The 20,014-nt window shown below is 39.5% G+C and overlaps 1 protein-coding gene across 4 annotated transcripts in view; it reads right to left on the reverse strand.

The window, feature by feature from the left end:
- The window catches only part of HAO1 (hydroxyacid oxidase 1), a 65,144-nt gene extending 47,240 nt beyond the window's left edge, over positions 1 to 17,904 (reverse strand). For 3 of the 4 annotated variants that reach the window (XR_003793309.1, XR_003793308.1, XM_029221802.1), the window contains exons 1-2: positions 17,736 to 17,892; positions 10,692 to 10,843 (exon numbers count right to left, since the gene is read on the reverse strand). Coding sequence is in view for 2 of the 4 variants with exons in the window: in XM_029221802.1 (XP_029077635.1) it covers positions 10,692 to 10,843; positions 17,736 to 17,872 (289 nt within the window). In the remaining 2 variants the exon portion in view is untranslated. Of the gene's footprint in view, positions 1 to 10,691; positions 10,844 to 17,735 lie in introns of all 4 variants that reach the window. The other variant, XM_029221804.1, reaches the window with a different exon arrangement.
- Positions 17,905 to 20,014: the final 2,110 nt, after the last annotated feature.

Below are 20,014 nucleotides of genomic sequence, written 5' to 3' on the forward strand. Positions count from 1 at the left end.
AGGATCTTCGGATGAAAATGATATTCATGCTACACCCAAAACTCTTTCATCTTTGAGGATTTAAGTTATGCCTTTGGCTGGGAACCACCAGAAACTTTCATTCCAAGTCTTTGTCCAGTGCTTCTCAAGCTTCGACATGCACAGGAATTACATGGGGCTGTTGATAAAATTCAGATTCTGACTCAATAGGTCTGGGATAGGACTTAGATTCTATATTTCTAACAAGCTCCCGAGTGATGCTGATGCTTGTTTCGTGGACTATACTTTAAGAAGAATGAAGTAGATATCTTCTTTCACAAGGACTCATGCAAGTTAATTGGATATATCTGATGGCCTGAGTAATGACAGGACCTTACAGGAAACAGGGGGGAGAAACTGACCAGTGGTGTAACGGTGGGTAGCAGCTGGCTCCTGTCTTGTCAGTTGCCAGCCACATACTGCTGAATCTTTCTTCTCCATTGTTGTCCCTCTGGAGAGGGGCACAGGTACCTTTGCAACATTTTCTTATGCATTCATCTTTTGCTAGATTTAAAGTCAAGGAACTAAATTGCATTACAGTAACAACCTCTCAGCACACTTAACCATTATCAGACATATTTTATAACCTTGCTTATCCAGGATTTTCCTAGCTTCCTAGATTTCAAATTCAAGGCAAAATTAAGCAACAGAATAAAAATAAAATGACAGAAGATGAGGAAAAAGAAGATGTTTCTCTAAGTTAAGAAGGCACAATTTACTAATATAAAATAGCTTCCAAATGTTTAATGTCAGCACCAACAACCTTACACATATAAATAAGCTGCTGAATCATCAAATAAAACTAAAGTTCATCATGCTAGGCTTGACAAGGGAGAGAATTATAATACATTTGAGAACGATGTTTATTCACTACCACAAAAAAAAAAAGAAAAACAACAACAGAGAAAATGTAAACTATTAGTTATCAATGGGAGTCAATGTCTGTTATTTGGAACATTAATTCATGTGGGATAAATCATATATCCAGATTAGAGCAGAGCAACTAAGCAATGTGCTACTTTGGGTACAGATTATTTCCTTGAAAATAACTTTCCTATATGGGAAAAGTGAGTTAAGCTTCCAAAATTATGTATTTAAAGGAAAGGGGATAATATGATGAAAGGGCCCAAAGGAGGTATTTTTAGGTGCATTTGATTAAAAAGCTCCTGCAAAACTTAGTCACCAAAACAGCTGTGCTGAAAATTTTGCTGAGAAAACGCATTTTGTCCTCTGCACAGGAAGTCATTATGTAATGGGGAAAATATGCAATGACAAAGTACCAAACAGTTGTGTGGTTCTAAACTCAGGGTCTGACACACTGAAGTGTTCTCATCCTACCAGTTTACCCTACCAGCCAGTGAGTGGGTCTGCCTCTCTTTGCACAGGAACTATTATTACACAGGTTTGTTAAAGACACAATTAACATTATTGTCTTAATGTCTAAAGTTATCATTGAGATTACCCAGAAAAAGAATGTTCTGAAGTCAGTCATCTAAGGGAAGAACAAAACTTCTACTATAATCATGAGTGAAATACTTAGAAGTGGTCAAACAAATATTCATGTACGATTTAGAAAATTTAACCGATTTAAATACTGCCCCAAAAGGCCAAGAAACCAGTGTTTTCATGATGGCTCATTGTCTGAATTTGGAACAGTAACCTTGAGCAGTCATAATGTCACTACACCTCAAGAACTCTTTTTCATTGTATGGAAATATTTTCAAGGAACAGTTAGTCCAACGACATCTTAGCCCTCCCTTCCTTGCTCCTACTTTATCTCTGGGGCAGAATTCTGCAATAGACAAAAACATTAGCTTTACTATACCGATTCCCAGGTTATTATTCTGTCATTTTATTGAGTCGTCAGGTCCTGTCATAACTGGCTGATGGCATGGAGATGACACCACAGTGAGATGCCTTTTAACGATGGTTTCAAGGAGTATCAGGTTTGCATGTGGTGACTTCAATCAACCTCTCTCAATTTAACAACCTCAGTATTGGAATATATATGTCAGCCTCTGACTTCTCACTGTCACATCTTTAAGGTCACCAGGCACACTAATAATTTGAGAAGAAGCAATCTCATGCTCTTGAGAAAGCTGATCAATAGCTGAAATTCTGGTGCAAAATACTAGAAATTATTTCATTTGATGTTGGTCTTTAAGATAGCTGGAGTCTAATTTTTTAATAGCTGTTTTGGATTAATGAAGTTTGTCTCATTGCAAAGTGATTTCAACACTGAATCTATCACTTTTTGAAAAATTTTATATATGAATTATACATTTATATATATGCATATATAAGATGTCCATAATCATTAATATATATGTATATATGCATGTGTATGTAGATGTAACATGTGTGAGTGTATGTACAGAAAGAGCATGTCCACTGACTTTTTTTTTTTCTTTTTGCGGTACACGGGCCTCTCACTGTTGTGGCCTCTCCCGTTGCGGAGCACAGGCTCCGGACGCGCAGGCTCAGCGGCCATGGCTCACGGGCCCAGCCGCTCCGCGGCATGTGGGATCCTCCCGGACCGGGGCACGAACCCGTGTCCCCTGCAGTTGGCAGGCGGACTCAACCACTGCGCCACCAGGGAAGCCCCTACTGACTTTTGATTATTGAAAAAGAAGGTCCAGAACACAAAACTGAGATAAAGAGTTTGAAAATAAAAGCAAGAAAAGGTATGAATTGATTTTTTTTACTACAATGATGCAAAGAGATATTCCCTTCCAAATGTTTAACTAATGTAATTTGGACAAAGTTTTAGTGAACTATCCTTTCTCCTTTATTCCTCCCTACTTTCGTTTCTTCTCTGTAAAAGTGATAAAATAATGGATGAAGACAAATAACTGGGTTAAACTCTAGAGTGAAACAGATCAACAAACCTCATCTTAACCACTCACCAACACTAGACATTGGTCAAAGGTGTCCTTCTCCTCCACTGTCAACTGAGGAGAATGATAAATAATAATGACCTCACAGGTCTACTGCGAGGATTAATAATAGGGATGAAAAGTCCAAGCACCTGGTGCATAAAAGGCACTCACCTCAGAAAGAGTAAAATTTAAAGCAAATCTGGTGCTTTTCCTGGATTTAGATAAAATTAAGAATAATGGTGATATTTTCCTTGTAGGTATGCTGAAATGTATATCTACTTGATCACCTAGTACAACACATAAATATATCAATAAAGCTTTCAAAAATACATCGTTTGGGTCTGGAGCAAAGGAAATGACAATTTTTCCTGCTGAATGGTCTTTCACTCAGTGTTAAGGTTGATCACTTAATCTCGGAAAATCCAGAAAATTCAACAGCTAAAGCTCTCACCTACACCCTAATTCAGTTCTTTGGGGTCTTTGTGTTACTCTGCAATCTGTTCCACCTGCACCTTAATAGGTGGCCAAGTCATAGCTGAGTCCCAAAACTTCACTTTGGAATGTTCTGGCCTTTTAGGCTCAAAAAGAAAGTGTTTAGACTTAATGGTTTTATGACCCATCAAATTCTGTGTGGTAGCCTCTAATTGCATCCAGGGATAGGAATTTCTTTTTTAAATCTTTTTTTTTTTTTTGACAGTTTAATAAGAATTTACTAATATGCCGAGCATTCCTGGAATGCATTAAGTGGGTTTTAATTTTTCTCTATTTGAGGTCCCAGCACTCCCTCATGTGGCATTTGTCCACATAACAAGTCAGAAGCAAAAGGACAAGTAAATATTTAATCTCTTTTTTTCTCTTTCTTTTTGATTTCCCATGATTAAATGGAGCAAAAGAGCTAATGCATACCTCCATGGAGTACAAAATAAAATTTTATTACAGCTACTGTGCATAAAACCAGAGAGATTTTCACCATAATGTCCTAAAAGCCTCAATGCTATTGTAAGCATTTTGTTAATTGGTTCTTTGAGAAATCAGAAATGTTCTACTTATTTTGCAAGATGGAAATTTAACCTAATGAGACCACCTCCCTTATGTGCTACTAGCATTTATGTTTATTATTGCTATTTTCTTCAATATGTTAAATATTTTGGAGAAATGATTCTGTATTCATCCCTGAGGCTTATGTGAAGGATAAAACTTAAAAAAATCAAAAACCAATCTAGTAGAGTTTCAAACGCTATGCCATTATAAGTAGAGGCATTTATCTGACTGCTTAAATATTATAATAATGGTCAATTATTAAAATGTTGACTAAATCATCCACTGCAATAAATCTCTTATTCATAAAACAATGCATAGCAAACTGCTCTCCACTGAGTGTTTTCTGGTTATTTTCCTTCCATCTTAAAAGAGTTTTAATTTTCATTTGTTTAAAATTCAAGCCCCTTTATTTACGCTCCTGAATTTTGCACAAGGCTCTTATTTCCTAATAAGTTTCATATTCTGTGGCTTATTCCATACTCTCAAAACTAAAAGGATAAAACTGTAAAAACATAGAACACTTATAGTAAATATTCCAAGGCTATAGCATACAGCTTGCCTTAGGGATCTTGCTGCAGTTAATGACATTTGGAAATATCAGCAACTGACCAGGGTATTATAGACAGCATTGTGTAAGTGATTAATAACCCTGAGCAAGGTATTTAATCTCTCCAAGCCTCAGTTTCCACATGCACAGGAGTCAGAGAAAGATCCTCAGGGCTTTGGGCTCACACATTTTAAAAGAGTGGTCAGGGATAGATGAGTTAATAAATTCAAATTGCCTGGCACACATTAATTGCTAAATAAACGGTCGCTATCATCATTTTCCACAAGACTTTGAAGTATCACTTTTAAAATTTATGTAAGCATTTATTAAACACCTATTTGTTTTCAGCAAGATCTAGAGATCAGTAATTATCTGATCGTTCTCTTCTATCCCAAGAATGCAGTTTTGAGAAATGAAAATCCAATGTAGGCAGATGCTCACTCCATAGTCTATATCCTCCAGGGCTGCCATAGAGTGGAAAGTAAGGGAGAGAGGGGGGATTTCAGCAATGTCAGGAGGGGCAGGTCTTGACTTTGGTCTCTTTCTTTGTATTTGATGACATCTTAAACGGGCACAAAACCAGTTATTCGTATGCTGAAAAAAATTGTAAAGATCATCTACTCCTGTTGGGAGTTTTATGCTTTTGAGTATTCTTTTTGCTTTTGTCTTAGCAGCAGAACTTTTTCTTTAAAGCACTGTTCTTTTCAGTCCCAACAAGCAACAAAAGTAGCTGTGTGCTCAGTGACACACTTAACTTCCTTGAGATCATTGGAAACAACTCCAGCCTCCTTGCGACACCAGAAGTGAACCACTGATCGCATGTAAGCAGCTCACTTTATCAGTGAGGAAACATAATCCTAGAGAGTGAAACTAGTTAGTGGTGAATTTCCACATAAATCAGATGCCCCAGCTGGACAGCCCAGGGGACAGTTGTAGCCCACAAAAGTATTTGCCTTGGCCCGCACATTGTTGCTCCAAACAGTGTTTTAAAGAATTTTGATTTATTTGCCAACATTTAAAAGCCAGGACATTGCACATAAAAATCAAGATTTCTGGCTTCTCTTAAAATTTTTGAAGATTTGGCAACCACCCCACATCCTCACTCCCATGGGGCATCAGTTAGCTAGTGCCAAGATGTGGCTGCCCTCCTTCAATGGAACCTGCAATCTAGGTTTGGTACCCTCTCCACCACTGAGCTTGCATTATTGCTTTCTTAACTTCATCCCTCCTTGGACATTTACATTACCAGCCTGGCCCTTAAAGTCATTTTTTGAGGTTCCTGCATAAAGCTTAAAACAAAAACATCTTTAACAAAGTAAAAAGAGCAATTTTTTACTCCCACTAAGATATTATAAATGGAGTATACTTTTCTGAAAGTGAGTTTTTAATGTATGGGAGAGAAATATTTTAGGGACTTGGAATCTCAGGGGCAAATAAAAATTAAGCCCCATTTTGGGAAGCTTTTCCTAGTATTTATCTCATGTGACCCTCACAAGAGCCCCTAGAGATAAGATCTCTCATTTAACTAGGGTTGCCGGCTGTAGCAAATAAACATAGGATACCAGTTACAAATGATTTGGTTTTTATCTGAAATGCAACTATAACTAGTTCCCTGTATTTTATTTGGCAACCCTATACTCGTTGCCATTTAGAAAATGAAGAAAGAGTAGCTCCACTGGTCACTCTACAACCACACAGTCATGTAAAGAAGAAAGCTCTGCTCTTGGGCTTAGTTCAAAATGCAGACGTGTCCTACAGTGGTGAGGAGAAAGGCCAAATGACCCCTGAAGTAAGTCTCTGTGAAGAAGTCTGGAGAACCAGCTGCGAAGGCAAGACCATGGTACCACAGCAACTTCCAGAACTTTCTAGAGGCTCATTCTAATTATTCAGGCCAGACCATTCCCTGGGGATTTGATTTCACCTACTCTTACTGACCAGGCTAACAGGAACACTTTCTCCAGAGACGGTTTCTAACTAACCCCTATCCTCTGAACTTGGCCCCAGTTTCTCCTTCTAGCTAAGGACAAAGACCCTGGAAAAAAGAAAACTTGATTAGGGGCCAGATAATTAGGAGGGTGGGAAAAAAAATCCTCCACAGCAACATCCATCCATAGATCTCACAGTTTCCCCAAGGATCAGGCTAGCTTGAGAGTTTCCATATTTGGAAATGATAGAGTAAACCAAACATCAGCTGCGTAATTCCATGTTGATTTTCTGAGTTTTGAGAAAAGAAACCGGTGTCTACCAAATACGTGTGTTCCTCCACTCTTCCTTAAATTTGCCTGTGGCTGTACAAATATTCAGTTAGTCATTGTCTTGGTTTGCATTCTTCCAGAAACTGACAATGAGACAATGCTATGAGCCTGAGTCTTGTATTTGGGAATGAGGGCAAGGTGAGCTGACGGAGTAGGAAAGTGAAAGAGGGGTGGGAGGCAGCCAGTGAAGGGTGTGCTAATGGGCAGGTAACTTCTGAAGGCAACTCGGGCTCAGTCTTATTAGGGAAACCCTGGGTGATGGGATTAGAAGATGCTTCAGTTACCCTGATCAAAGAGAGCTGAGGTATTTATCCACCAGCCAGAGAGATGCCCTTCCACTCATCCACTTCCAACCATCACCCCCATTCATCAGCTCCTGCTGCCAGAGAAAATGTTAGGCAAAAAGCTGCAGGTTCTGATAAAAATGGGAAGTAATAAGGGAATATATCCTGGGCACCAATAGCATCTGTTCCAGGCACACATTCTTTCCTTCCAAGTAACCTATCCATCCCACCATCAAAATGTATCAGCCAAGGAAGACTCTTTGTTATGAGCTGATCACCACCTGTTTGGGGGATTAATCTTAATATTAAAAAGACCATCAATCCATAAACAGTAATTGGAATGTCGGAGAAAACCTTAAGAATGTTGAAACCCTTGAGGGATGATTCTACCACAAATCTGGAATATAAACAGTCATGTCACTGCCCTGACAGGAATGTGTTCAGGATCTTGGCTTCTCCAACCTGGTGTGTATAACCTTTCATTGCCAGTTCCTCTGCGTCCTCAGTGTCACCACATCCTCTTTGTTCTGCCTGTTCTACCTTACGCTAATGTCTATCAAGTATTTCAGTCTCCTGCACTCCCCCGGCGGGGTCTGCTCTGCGTGCACCTTAAGTGACAAATTAATTACTTTTAGGGAATGTGATTTACAGATACATGGGCTTCCCTTCATGATACTTATGGGATTTTCTGGAAATTAAAAGCAGCACAAGGTGGTTAAGAGCCCAGACTCTGGAGCCAGACTGCCTAGGTCTGAATCCCATCTCTATCATTTATGAACTGTGTGACCCTGGGCATCTGCCGTGTACCTCTGTTTCTCCTGTATAAAATGGGCTTAATAATAGTACCTACTTCTTCGGGCTGTTCAGAGGATGTGATGTTTTGTTTTTGTTTTTGTTTTTGTTTGGGGTACGTGGGCCTCTCACTTCTGTGGCCTCTCCCGTTGCGGAGCACAGGCTCCGGACGCGCAGGCTCAGCGGCCATGGCTCACGGGCCCAGCCACTCCGCGGCATGTGGGATCTTCCCGGACCGGGGCACGATCCCGTGTCCCCTGCATCGGCAGGCGGACCCTCAACCACTGCGCCACCAGGGGAGCCCGGATGTGATGTTTTAATACTTGTGATGTGCTTAGAAAAGTGCCTGGAACATGGTAATCATTTTATAAATAAATAACTCTAAAGGGATAAGACTCCAATAGGCATTTAATAATGTTTCATGGTTAGTGCTAGAAGGAAATAATGTTAGATAAAACAGTACTGCCTAGGCTGTCAAATTATACTTTCTAAGTAACCTTTCTTCTCATTTTTCTTTCCACCCCACCCCCAGCAAAAGTAAGGAGCCATCAGAGGTGATTTGGAAAGTCCTATCAATTACTAACTATGAAAACCTGCTTTCTATGGAACTAGCTCTTTGCCCATAAAATGGGGACAGTGACACCTGTCAAATAGCAAATAAAATGATATATGTAAAAATACTTTACAGGCTCCAGGGCATTTTACCAAGTGAGCTTTGCTTATTGCCTTCTTCACTTCCTTTCGTTCACTTCCACTCCATGGTTCCTTCTCCAGTTTTCTCTCTTCTTTTAAATTTAGCTTTTATTGGTCTCTTCTTGCAAAATAATTCAAAGAAAATTGTATACATATGGACCAAAAATAAGAAGACTATAGAGTCAGGAATAGTCCCATCACTCATAAATAAAAATTTGTAAAATGTGGTCTACGTTCTTGGTCTTCAAAAATAAATATATTATATGACCTTATTATTGTTTGTAACTGCTTTTTAAAAATTATTATATTGTAACATATTGCCATGCCACTCAACTCTTTCTATAATATGATTTTTAATTGTTTAGCCCATATTTATGCGTCCTATTTTTTTGCAACCAATCTCCAAATATGGGACATTCGAGTGTTTTCCTGACTATTTTCTTAGTAAAAATAACAGGCATGAAAATCCCTGCAAAGATGTCATTCCTCAAAATCATAATTATTTCCTTGGCATTCCTAGAAGATAATTCATAGCATCACTTGGAATTCATATTTTCAAAGCTTTGATACATAGTGTCAAATTATTTTCTAAAAAGATTATTCTATTTTTCACTCTTCCTACCAGTATTTGAAAATGCACATTTTCAACAATGCGTGTAACCTAATCACCCTATCTAATATTAAAATAATAATTTGATATTCAGAAAATAAAATTATCATAATTTTATATTTGATAATTATGGATGGGATAAAATTTGAATATTTTTCATATATTTATTTGTTATTGTTATGCCTCCATTTGTGAATGTCTTATCTGTCTTTTTTCAGTTACATCTTTTCCTCCATTTTTGGGTTATATGTTATTTTATTATTCAAATAAAAGAGCTCTTTACACAGGAAGGACATTAACTCTTTGCAGTCTCATTTTTCAATTCTTATTAGTTGGTCATTTGTTTTAAATTTTTATAGATATTTGAGAGTGTGGAAATTTCCATTTTTGTGTGTGTGCTGATTTGTTTGCTTTTGTTTCACTGGTTGTTGTCTGTAACATTCTTGGAAAGTCCTCTCTTATCCTAACTTTAAATAGACTGATACATTTCCCTTTTTTCCCTCTCCTTCTCCATATTTCAGGATTACTGTAGACAAATGGCTGTGGCCACACTTATCTGTGTGTGGTCCTAGAATTAAAGGGACTCCAGACTCTAACCTAAGTCTCTCTAGCACAACCTCACTGTGTCATGCTGACAGTCCAGGCAGTATTTTGTGAAAGACATTTCAAGGAGGGAAGTGAATCCACAAGATCCTTAATTCTTAAAATTAAAATGTTTTAAAATAGTATTTAGTTCCTGCTCTTTGGTCCTGAATTTCCTGCCTTGCTCAGCATCAAAAAAAAAAAAAAAAAAAAAATCAGATAGACTTCATTACCAACTTTTATATGTGTTTCTGAAGCAGAATGTGGGGAGATTTATCACTGCACATATCCTTTCAAACGTTCATAGTTGCTAGAGGACTGGGAAGTTAATAAATTAGCCCTAATTAGGAATTTCTGCATATCGTATTTGAATTTCTCATCATTCCCTCCTAAGGCAGTTGGAAATGCTCTACTGGGAATATAACCTATCAGTAAATGAATCATGGTCCAAAACCATAGCAGAAAACACAACCAACCAAGTCACTGCATTTGCTCTTTGATGGTGAGAATCATGTGGTTTGGGGGAAGGAGCAAGGGCTTTGAAATTAGATAGCCATGAAGTTGAGTCCATCTCTGTACTGCCTAGCTGTGTGACCACGGGTGAGTCCATTTCTCAGACCTCGATATTTTGAGATATTTATATTGATACTCATAATACGACTAAAAGTCATTGAGCCACAATTCTGTGCCAGGCACTGTTTTAGGTACTTTATATATGTGAACTCAGTGAATCCTCACAGTAACCCAAGGAGGTAGGTACTATTTTTATCTCCATTTTACAGCTGATAAAACTGAGTATCTTGCTAGAGTCGTACAGCTAGAAGGTAGAAGAGCAGGACGTGCAAGAACAGGCATTTTGATGCCAGTCAATGAGCTTAACTTTTGTGAGTATAAAGACATCCAGGGAAGTGTTTGCTTGATGCATACAGAGAAGAGAGTTGCTAAATATTAGCCCATTTCTGTCCCTTTGAGTGAGAACCTTGTTCCTACCTCGCACAGTTGCAAGCTCCCCATCCACGTGAGCCATGCACTGCATGGCAGTAGCCCCAACACAGATTGGCATGCTGACTTTCTGCCCTAAAACAGAAGTCGACAGGTCTATTTCAGCAACGTTCCGGAGCATTCGTGGATAAAGCTTCCACCTAGAATTTTTGAAAAAGAAAAAAAGTTTTTAGAATTTCAAAAGCATAACCAAAGCTTTGACATTAATTTGAGTTAGAAAGAGAAAATATTCTTCTATTTTTCCCAGCAAGGAAAGTCCTTTACAAAGCTCAAGGAAATGCGGTAAATCTTAATTGTTAAGATGGAGAGTTAACAATAAGATGAATAATAAATTTCTCAAGCCATTGTTCTTAGTAAGGTATAATTAACATTTTATAGAATTAAACCATTTGAGCGTACGGTTTTTTGCCCTTTGAGAAACGCATGAAGTTGTGTAACCAGACAATCAAGATCTAGAACAGTTCAGTCATCCTGAAAATTTGCCCCATTTCGTTTTGTAGTGAAACTCTCCCCCATCCAATCCCCTAACAACCACTGATCTTTTTTTTTTGTTGTTCCTATAGTTTTACTTTGCAAGAATATCATACAAATGGAATCATATATAGTCGACCCTTGAACAAGGTGGGGGGCGGGGTGGGTGGAGGGGGTCAGCCCTTGCACAGTGAAAAAACTTTACAGTCGGACCCTCCAGATCTCCAGTTTCACATTCACGGATTCAAGCAACGATGGATCGTGTAGCACCGTTTCAGTGAAAAAAATCTCTGTATATGTGCACCTGCTCAGTTCAAACCCACTTTCAAAGGTCAGCTCTAGTATGTGGACTTTTGAGTCTGGCTTCCTTCACTTAGCCTAATGCTTCTGAGATTCACCCATATTGCTGCATGCATCAATAATTGTTCTCTTTGGTTGATGACTAGTATTCCACTGTAAGAAGGTAGCACAGTTTGTTTATCCATTCTCAAGATAAGAGACATTCGGAATCTTTCAACTTGGGGTGATTATGAATAATGCCACTATAAACATTCACTTAAAGGTTTTTGTGTGAATATAGCTTTCATTTCACTTCTTCCAAGCCATTTTCAAGATGGTATAGAATGGCATGGAGGTTAGATTAGAGTTTAAGAAGATATCCTATGTCTACTTCAGCAGCATTTTTTCTTACAGACAGTAGCTTCAGGGAACTACTTTTAAAATTTGATGTGGTTTCTTCAAAATCCTTGATCTGAATTCAGTATCCATTGAAGTATGATGATAAGGGAAGTTTTTATTTTAGTTTAATTGAGCATTTTCATGAACAATGTTATTTGGCAAAGACAAGTTTTTGGCTTGAATTTTTGACCCCTGAACATTATCTTAAATTACTTTTTCTGTAATACTTTTGTGTAGCAATGAAAGTTACTAACAAACCAAGAATCAAACTAGTAAATTTTACAGGAAAACTAGTTCTCTTTTCTCTCAGCAAAATTTGTATCTCTTATTTGTTCAGGATTATTTTCTCCTCATTAGTAACTGATTAAAACTGAAAAAAATACAGCCCCATTTCTAATGAGCACTAAGGCAATAAATATGTGAGTACACACATATATGTACCTAACTAGCACTTACCTTTCAGGACCTAGATTTAACTCTGCTTCTAGATAGATCAAGATTTTTTATTAATACAGTGAAGTGTGATTTCGTAAGGGAGTCACCAAAATAAATTGAACCTCCCAAGTCTTAACTGAAGCTTACTTCCTGTAGCAGAAGAAGTTCTGTCTTCGTGTTGCCTTGAGGAATAGCTAAGGGTCTGTAATATAACCTTTCCTCACATAATAAAGTAAAAACATCCAGCCCTTGCAAGCATAATAAAGAAGTTTAACTGTGATTTCTCTGCAATTTCTTTGAACATCATAATTGTCAAGATTTTCTGTCACACCACATGCTCTGCTGCTGGAAGTCTTTTCTTCTCGACTGACCCTCACAGCGTAATTCTTTGATCTCCATTCTGATGGGGGAAAGGCAGAAGCCTTGAAGAGATTTTTTTACTACCAATCATCTCTAAGTGTATTATTAGAATGAGAGAAAAAGATTTAATAGCAGCCGTTGGCACGCTGGCCTTGGAAGGCATTAATATTTACATAGAGCTGAGGAAACAATGAAAGCTTTTATGAAGCATACACACAGAGCTGCGGGGCATCAGCCGTGTGTGTGTGTGTGTGTGTGTGTGTGTGTGGCAGAAAGAACATTTTCAAATATCCAGTTCCCCTTTTTAAGGCAAGGTTCCCCTTTTAAGGCAAGCTACTTCCATCTCCAGGCAGTGGCTTTAGGCTTGTCCACGAGGTGGCGCAGTCATTTAAATAACTGTTCTTGCTTCCCACACACGTTATTTCCTGCCTTGAGGATGGCATTACAGACACCCGTCAACCAATGCACAAAATGCAATTCCTAGGCCAAATTAGATGAGATCAATGGAGTGGGAAATGTACGTTCTCTAGAAAGTCCTCCATATTTTGAAATTTTCCAAAGAGCGATTACAACTAACCTTGTCAGGTAATTCCAATAGCTCTCCAAGCCCCACCCAATCCCATCCCCCAATTTAAGTGATTTTTTTCCACAGTCTTACATAAAACAGTAGCTGACTATAACCTTGGACTCTGCTCTTATAGGACCTCCACTTTGGAAAAAGTTATGAAGATTGAAAAAATAATCGAGCCAATTGAATAATAAACCTCTTTCATAGGTTTCCTGAGTTAAAATAAGTGGGGCAAAAGGTGGGATCCATTTTGTTAGGGAAACCACTGACTGAAACAGCCTGCCCTGGCTAGGCCCAATAGTAAACACTTGCATGAGTTTTATTAAACAGGAGGTCCTGGTAAGGAACGCGACAAGCCACCATCAACCGGAAGAATTCAGGAAAAGTCGAAAGGAGAGGAGACTCCAGTGATCTGTCCTACCAACTTCCCAGAATCCTCCTCACTGGAATCCATCTTTGCTGAGTGATGCGTGCGCCACCAGGAAGGACCCTGAGTCAGAATGATTGGCCAGAGACAACCCGGAAACTAATTCCATCACCGTAAAACCCAAGACTGCGAGCCACGTGGCAGAGCAGTCCTCCTGGGTTCTCTTCCCCTGCTGTTCTCCGTCCGGGCGCCCCTTCCCAATAAAGTCTCTTGCTTTGTTAGCATGATTGTCTCCTCAGACAATTCTTTTCCAAGTGTTAGACAAGAGCCCACTCTCGGGCCCTGGAAGGGGTCCCCCTTCCTGCAACATTTTCACATCCAACAAGGACCTTGATTTTAATTTATCATAAATCGGGTGATACAGTCCTCAAGAGGAGGTACACTGATGAAAGAAGACACCTGCTCATCACCCAGCTTTGAAGTCCTGTGCTGTTATTGAATCCCACCAACTCAACACACTGAATTAATAAGTCCAGTAAGATGATCATATTGCATCTTAATTTCTCGAAATTAGTTATTCTAAACAATAAAAACACATGAAATATATGTATAAACCTACAGAATGTGTGTATATATGTATATAAAATACACCACAGTATTTGTAATCATACTTTTTACCATTCATTTGTAATATCGAGACATCTTTAAGAAATTTAACTGAATTATTATCAACCTCTGAGGCATCCTGGTAAAGGAAGAAGGAGGGCAGGAATTTAAGTCTGAAGAAAACACAGCATGGTAAACATATTTAAATAGTCAAGCCATTTTTGGAAAGGCTCTGTGTGTAGTTAAGTTTCAGAAGGCCTGTGAATCTCCTGAAATGGTGTGTGTGTGTGTGTGTGTGTGTGTGTGTGTGTGTGTATCTTCAAAAAACAAGAGACAATTAGCTGCTTTTCATAATGCAAGAGAAAAAGCAGCTTACTTACCTGTTGTGCAAATGAGCTGAATGATCCTGTGACGTTTACACCTACGAGAAGAACACTGCCAGTGCCACTGGTAAGTGTAGATTGCTTCTCAAATATTAAAGAGAGGGAATGATTTCACTTTTACCATCTGTTATTTGAAAGAAAACCACACAATTTTCCGAGTCTCTAAGTGATCTGCGAGGGACGAGGAGAGCTTCCTTTTCTAATATTACAGGACTTCTAAATACCCAAATCAGAGAATTATATTCCACCAATGATAATTTCACAAGAAGCCGCAAAATATGTGCAGATCACGGTTTAGAAAGATACCCTGAGTTAATGTGTAAGAGAAACAAAGTACTGTTTTTTTGAAAATTAACTCCAATCAGGTCAGGCCCCATGAAACCTAGCAAGATGACGTTTTTCTCTGTTCCTGTTATAATTGCGATAGGAAACTGTTCTTCTGGGTGGTTCTATCTATTTGACTTTATTTGTCCTTTTTTATGTGGGGAGTGGACACAGTAGGATTAGAGCCCCAAGTCTTAGCCAGAAATACCTCCAAGCAACCATTTGGTCACATAAGTGGCCAGTGTCCCCAGAACTCCAAATCGTGGTTGTCAGGGCTGGGTACAGAGATAAAAGGTGTCATTGTGAATGACCATTTGCTACACTTGTGGCATGGGGAGGGGTATAAATGTCATAACTGTCTTTAAAATACTCTGTCATTGTGTCACAAGGGCTTATCTGAAGTTTGTTTATTTTGCCATCTTCATTTGAATCAAATGAGACGTTTCAGACTGATTGCCTTCATCCCATCAAGCCAAAGCCACCACCACCTCTGCAGAACATCTATTTTTAGTTCCACGTGATCAGCTTGATGACACAGGGTGAGGACTGAAAGGCCACCCAGCAAGTTACACAGCAAAGGAGGAACTGGGATGTTAGATAGGCAATGTGTGCTGCAATAAAAACTCCTCAGGTGGTTGATAATAATCCTCTCTCCTCCAGAGAAAGTTGATTAATACATTTTTCCCTTCTTTAAAGCTGAACAAAACTGAATGATCAAGGTTCGTGGAAAAGGTGGCATTGAAACCTCATTCTCATTATCTGTGTCTTGACCCTAAATTACTCAGTACTTAGGCTGAGTAAGCTGAGAATACTCACTGCAGAACCATGTAATTCACAGAAGTTGTGAGGTACTTTTCCAGTCTACATCTTGGAAGTCACCAGTCTTCTGTGTCTCACCAGGTTTCTAGAATTTCTAGGGTTGAAGAGGTGTTCTGTCTGCTTTGCTACACCCCTTTGCTTCCTCTTAAAGGCCTCCAGTGGGCCAATTGTTTTGGGTCCAGTTTGCATCAATTCAACCCACCAGCACTATGGAGGCCCAAGGTCAATGTGCATCCACCGGAATGTAAGCTCCTGTGGACAAGAACTTTCTTCATCTGGCTTACTGCTTTATCCTCAGCATGTAATACTGAATCAAGCCCATTGAGAGTCTTAATGTGTGAGGTAATTAATCAACTAGCACGGGGTGAAGGGTGGTAAGGGGTGAGGAAGGCTGTGTATAAGTGGAGTAGGTGGTCACCTGAGCATTGTGCCCCAAGGAATGCTGAGGGACACCAACTCCATCATCCTGTCAAGGCCCTGAAATTTCCTTGGTTAAAATTACCTATTTGTGGGCTTCCCTGGTGGCACAGTGGTTGAGAGTCCGCCTGCTGATGCAGGGGACACGGGTTAGTGCCCTGGTCCGGGAAGATCCCACATGCCGCACAGCGGCTGGGCACGTGAGCCATGGCCGCTGAGCCTGTGCATCCAGAGCCTGTGCTCCACAACGGGAGAGGCCACAGATGTGAGAGGCCCACATACCGCAAAAAAACAAAGTTACCTATTTGTGTTCAAGTGTTGCTTTCAGGAGACTACTAATAGACAAACCACATCACCTGGTGATGAGTTGAGATGGGCCCAAGAAGGGACATCTTCCAAGAGCAGAAAATGTTGAAGGGACCCCAAAATATTACAAAACAGTTGGAAAAAATCATGCAGAATTTTAAGCTGCTCCACTCTTTGCCAGCTTTTCCCTTCCCATAGCTCCCCCAGCGTCCCAGAAAAGATCTGAGACAAAGTCAAGGCTTGAAGGAGTTTTGGGAAGCCCCCCACCCCCTTTCACCCCACTCTCAGGCTCCTGCATGGATTTGCAGATGAATCGGTGCTGCTTGCCAGGACCCACCTTGGTTAGAATGATTTCATTTCTCCTAACTTACACATAGAAAAATGATTTTGAGTGATTTTGCTCTAGGCTAAAGAAGAAATGAGGAAGGCAGGCAGATTCTTTCCCCTGGATACTTTTTGCCTGTTTTCTTTAATTTTTCATCCTCCATGAGTGCCCGCGACATTTGCTGGCTTCACTAAAAGCTATTATATAAGATGAATGAGCCCCAAAGACTATAGTATATGGAGGGCTCGCCTCTCCTGCTCCAGCAAATAAACCATTTCCTAATTGCTGAGAGAAAAAGGGGTTTTCCTCCTTTAAAGTTATTTTGTTTCTTGTTTTTATTACAAATAGAAAACATAAACCATGATATCTACCATCTTGGGCTTTGAAATATGAAAGTCAAGGGAAAACTAATTTGGGAAGAGAGATGAAGCACTTTGAAGGAGAGATGAAACAGCAAAGTTGAAAGAGTAATGCTATATGGACAAACTGGAATCTAAGGTGAAAATTTAGACAATGGTAATCAAAATGAATGATAGTGGAAAGCCAGCAGGATGGGAACATCTGAGGCAACCATCCGATCTGGTTTGACCAGATAAGATGGCTATCTTATGTTTAATGTTAATAGTTTCCTACACCATAAAATAGACCATCACTGTCATACTCAGAGAAAAAGAAAATGGAGTCATCAGAATTTGTCACCATTTTTATACACAGTTAAATGTATAAAAATGTATGCATCCACATAATTTCAAGTGAGGAAAGTTAGGGTTAGCTTTTTTCAAGATTCCCAGGCTTGGAATATGTTCAAACAAGTTTAAAGCCCAACATTTCTCACAGCCCTATGAATTTCGCCTCTCTACTAAGCATAATATCTAGACAAATAATTCCACACCATCAACATTAAAGCTGAAAGATCTTGTTTTGATAGAATGTCTCTGTGTAATTTTTAAATATGATTTTAAAAAATTCTTACCTGGAAAATGCTGCAATATTATCAGCCAAGGTTTCCTGATCATTTGCCCCAGATTTATAATAGTCATATATAGACTTTGGAAGTATGGATTTAGCATGTTGTTCATAATCACTGATGCAAACAAGCCGGGTGAACATTTTCCTGTTGCGAACCCTGGGATATTTTTCTTTTTTTTCCCTGTGTTGCTTTCTACATCCTGACAATTCTGTTATTTGTCAATTATTAATAGACTTTTTCCAAAGTTCAGATTTAGTTTTCTGTTGCGTACATTAAGAGAGCAAACATATGCTTAGACTTTGAAATTTTATTTGCAGCTGTCTGCCAAAGAACAGGTAGTACACCTAAGCCACAAGAAGTTGGGTTGGGGAGGCAACAGGAGGGGATTAGGTGTTTGTCACATTAAAAAGGCAGAAGAAAAAACAAACAAACAAAAAAAAGGCAGAAGAATGAGTAAAAATTAAAAACCTAGAGAAGTACTTGCTGAAAGCCGCTCTTAACTCAGTTCTGCCTAAGGCTGCTTCTTCCCCGGGGCATGTGCCTTTGCTGCCTAATTGGTACTGGAATAGGCTGCCCATTCATTTTCATTCCATGTTTGGATCATGCACATATATGAAAAAGAGCTTATGAAATGAATGGGGCATGTGTTACTGGAAGGGGGACCCCTTCCAGGGCCCGAGAGTAGACCCTTGTCTAACACTTGGAAATGAATTGTCTGAGGAGACACACGTACTGACAAAGCAAAAGACTTTATTGAGAAAGGGCGCCCAGGGGGAAAGCAGCAGGGTAAGGGAACCCAGGAGAACTGCTCTGCCACGTGACTCTCAGTCTCCTTTTATGATGATGATAATCTCATTAGCTTTCCAGATAGTCTCTGGCCAGTCATCTTGCTTGTACCCATATTTGGTCTGACTCAGCATCCTTCTTAACTCTCCTCTTGCCTTCTTGGCTCGCACCTCTCAGCCAAGATAGATTCCAGTGCAAGGTTTCTGGGAGTTTGGCAGAACATATTATGGGCTGGAGTCTCCTCCTTCTTTTTGGCCCCTCTCGAATTCTCCTGGTTAGTGTTCGGCAACAGCACTGTGTTCCTTATCAGGACCTCCTGTTGAGACAACTCATGCAAGCCATTTATCATCATGCCTGGCCAAAGCAGGAGGTTTCAGTCCGTGGTTCCCTTACACATCCAGTAAATGCAAGGTGCCTACACAATATGAAACTCAGCCGATTATAAACATTTGGCTTTAACAAGGAACATTAAGGCCAAATTTACAGTTAATTCTTAGAACTTTATCTTGCTCTGGAGAGGATGCAAGCAAGTGCCAGTCCAAAAGATCATGTGATCTCAATCCAAATTTCATTCAGTCATGGAACGAACACCTGGAGCAGATTCATATTAGTAAGAAATGACTCAGAAAGCAATGGCTTTGACATCAGTTAGACCTGGTTTTCAATCTGGGAGCCCCCACTTAAAACTGCTCACGTGCTGTCCAGCAGCTGAATTCCAACTGCCTACACCTCTCTGAGAATGCTCTTTTAAATTTGGAGCCTGCTTTTCCATCCACATGGCATGCTAAAGTGCTATGGAATCAATGCCCCCTGGAATAATCCTCCACCGAGGGCTTAGTGGAATTGGTATATAAATACCAAATCCCTCACTCCTCTGGGGGTTAACTCGTAGGTGTGTGTTCTACAGTGCAGGCTTCAGTTGCCCGCAAGTGTTAGTAGGTTGCTAAGCCACCCTGTGTTGGCTGCCTTCCCTTACAATCTCACTCCCCTACCCTTTAATTTAATCAAAGAGCTGTTAGGATTAACACTGAATTATAGATAGGTTTATTCCTAAAGTTCACAAATGCTTACTTTTTGCTTCAGTGTAGTGATAACTAAATTGACCCTAAAAATACTATTGGAATGTGAAATTCTGTTAATATGTTAGGGGAGTTCTAAAAGAAATAACTCCATCGCACAGTTAACAAAATCATTATGAAAATTGATCTGAGATCTTACCTGCTGCGAGAATTGATTCAAAAGTTGCATATTAAAGCAAGACCTTTTATTTACATATTCATTTATTTGCAACTTCGACATATTAAAACTTTTAACACCTTGCAATTAAAGTAATTTTGATGCAGAGGCAATTTATCATTCTAGAATGAACCTTAAACAGGTCAAGTGCTTGAGAAACTAAAGGAGATAAGGGCCAGTGGTTCCCAAAGGGTGGCCCTAGACCAGCGATGTCAGCCTCACCTGGAAACTTTTGTTAGAAATGCAAGTTCTCAGGCCCC

Source organism: Monodon monoceros, unplaced genomic scaffold, assembly GCF_005190385.1.
Source record: "Monodon monoceros isolate NGI ecotype Baffin Bay Population unplaced genomic scaffold, NGI_Narwhal_1 Super_Scaffold_13, whole genome shotgun sequence".
NCBI classification, from domain to species: domain Eukaryota; kingdom Metazoa; phylum Chordata; class Mammalia; order Artiodactyla; family Monodontidae; genus Monodon; species Monodon monoceros.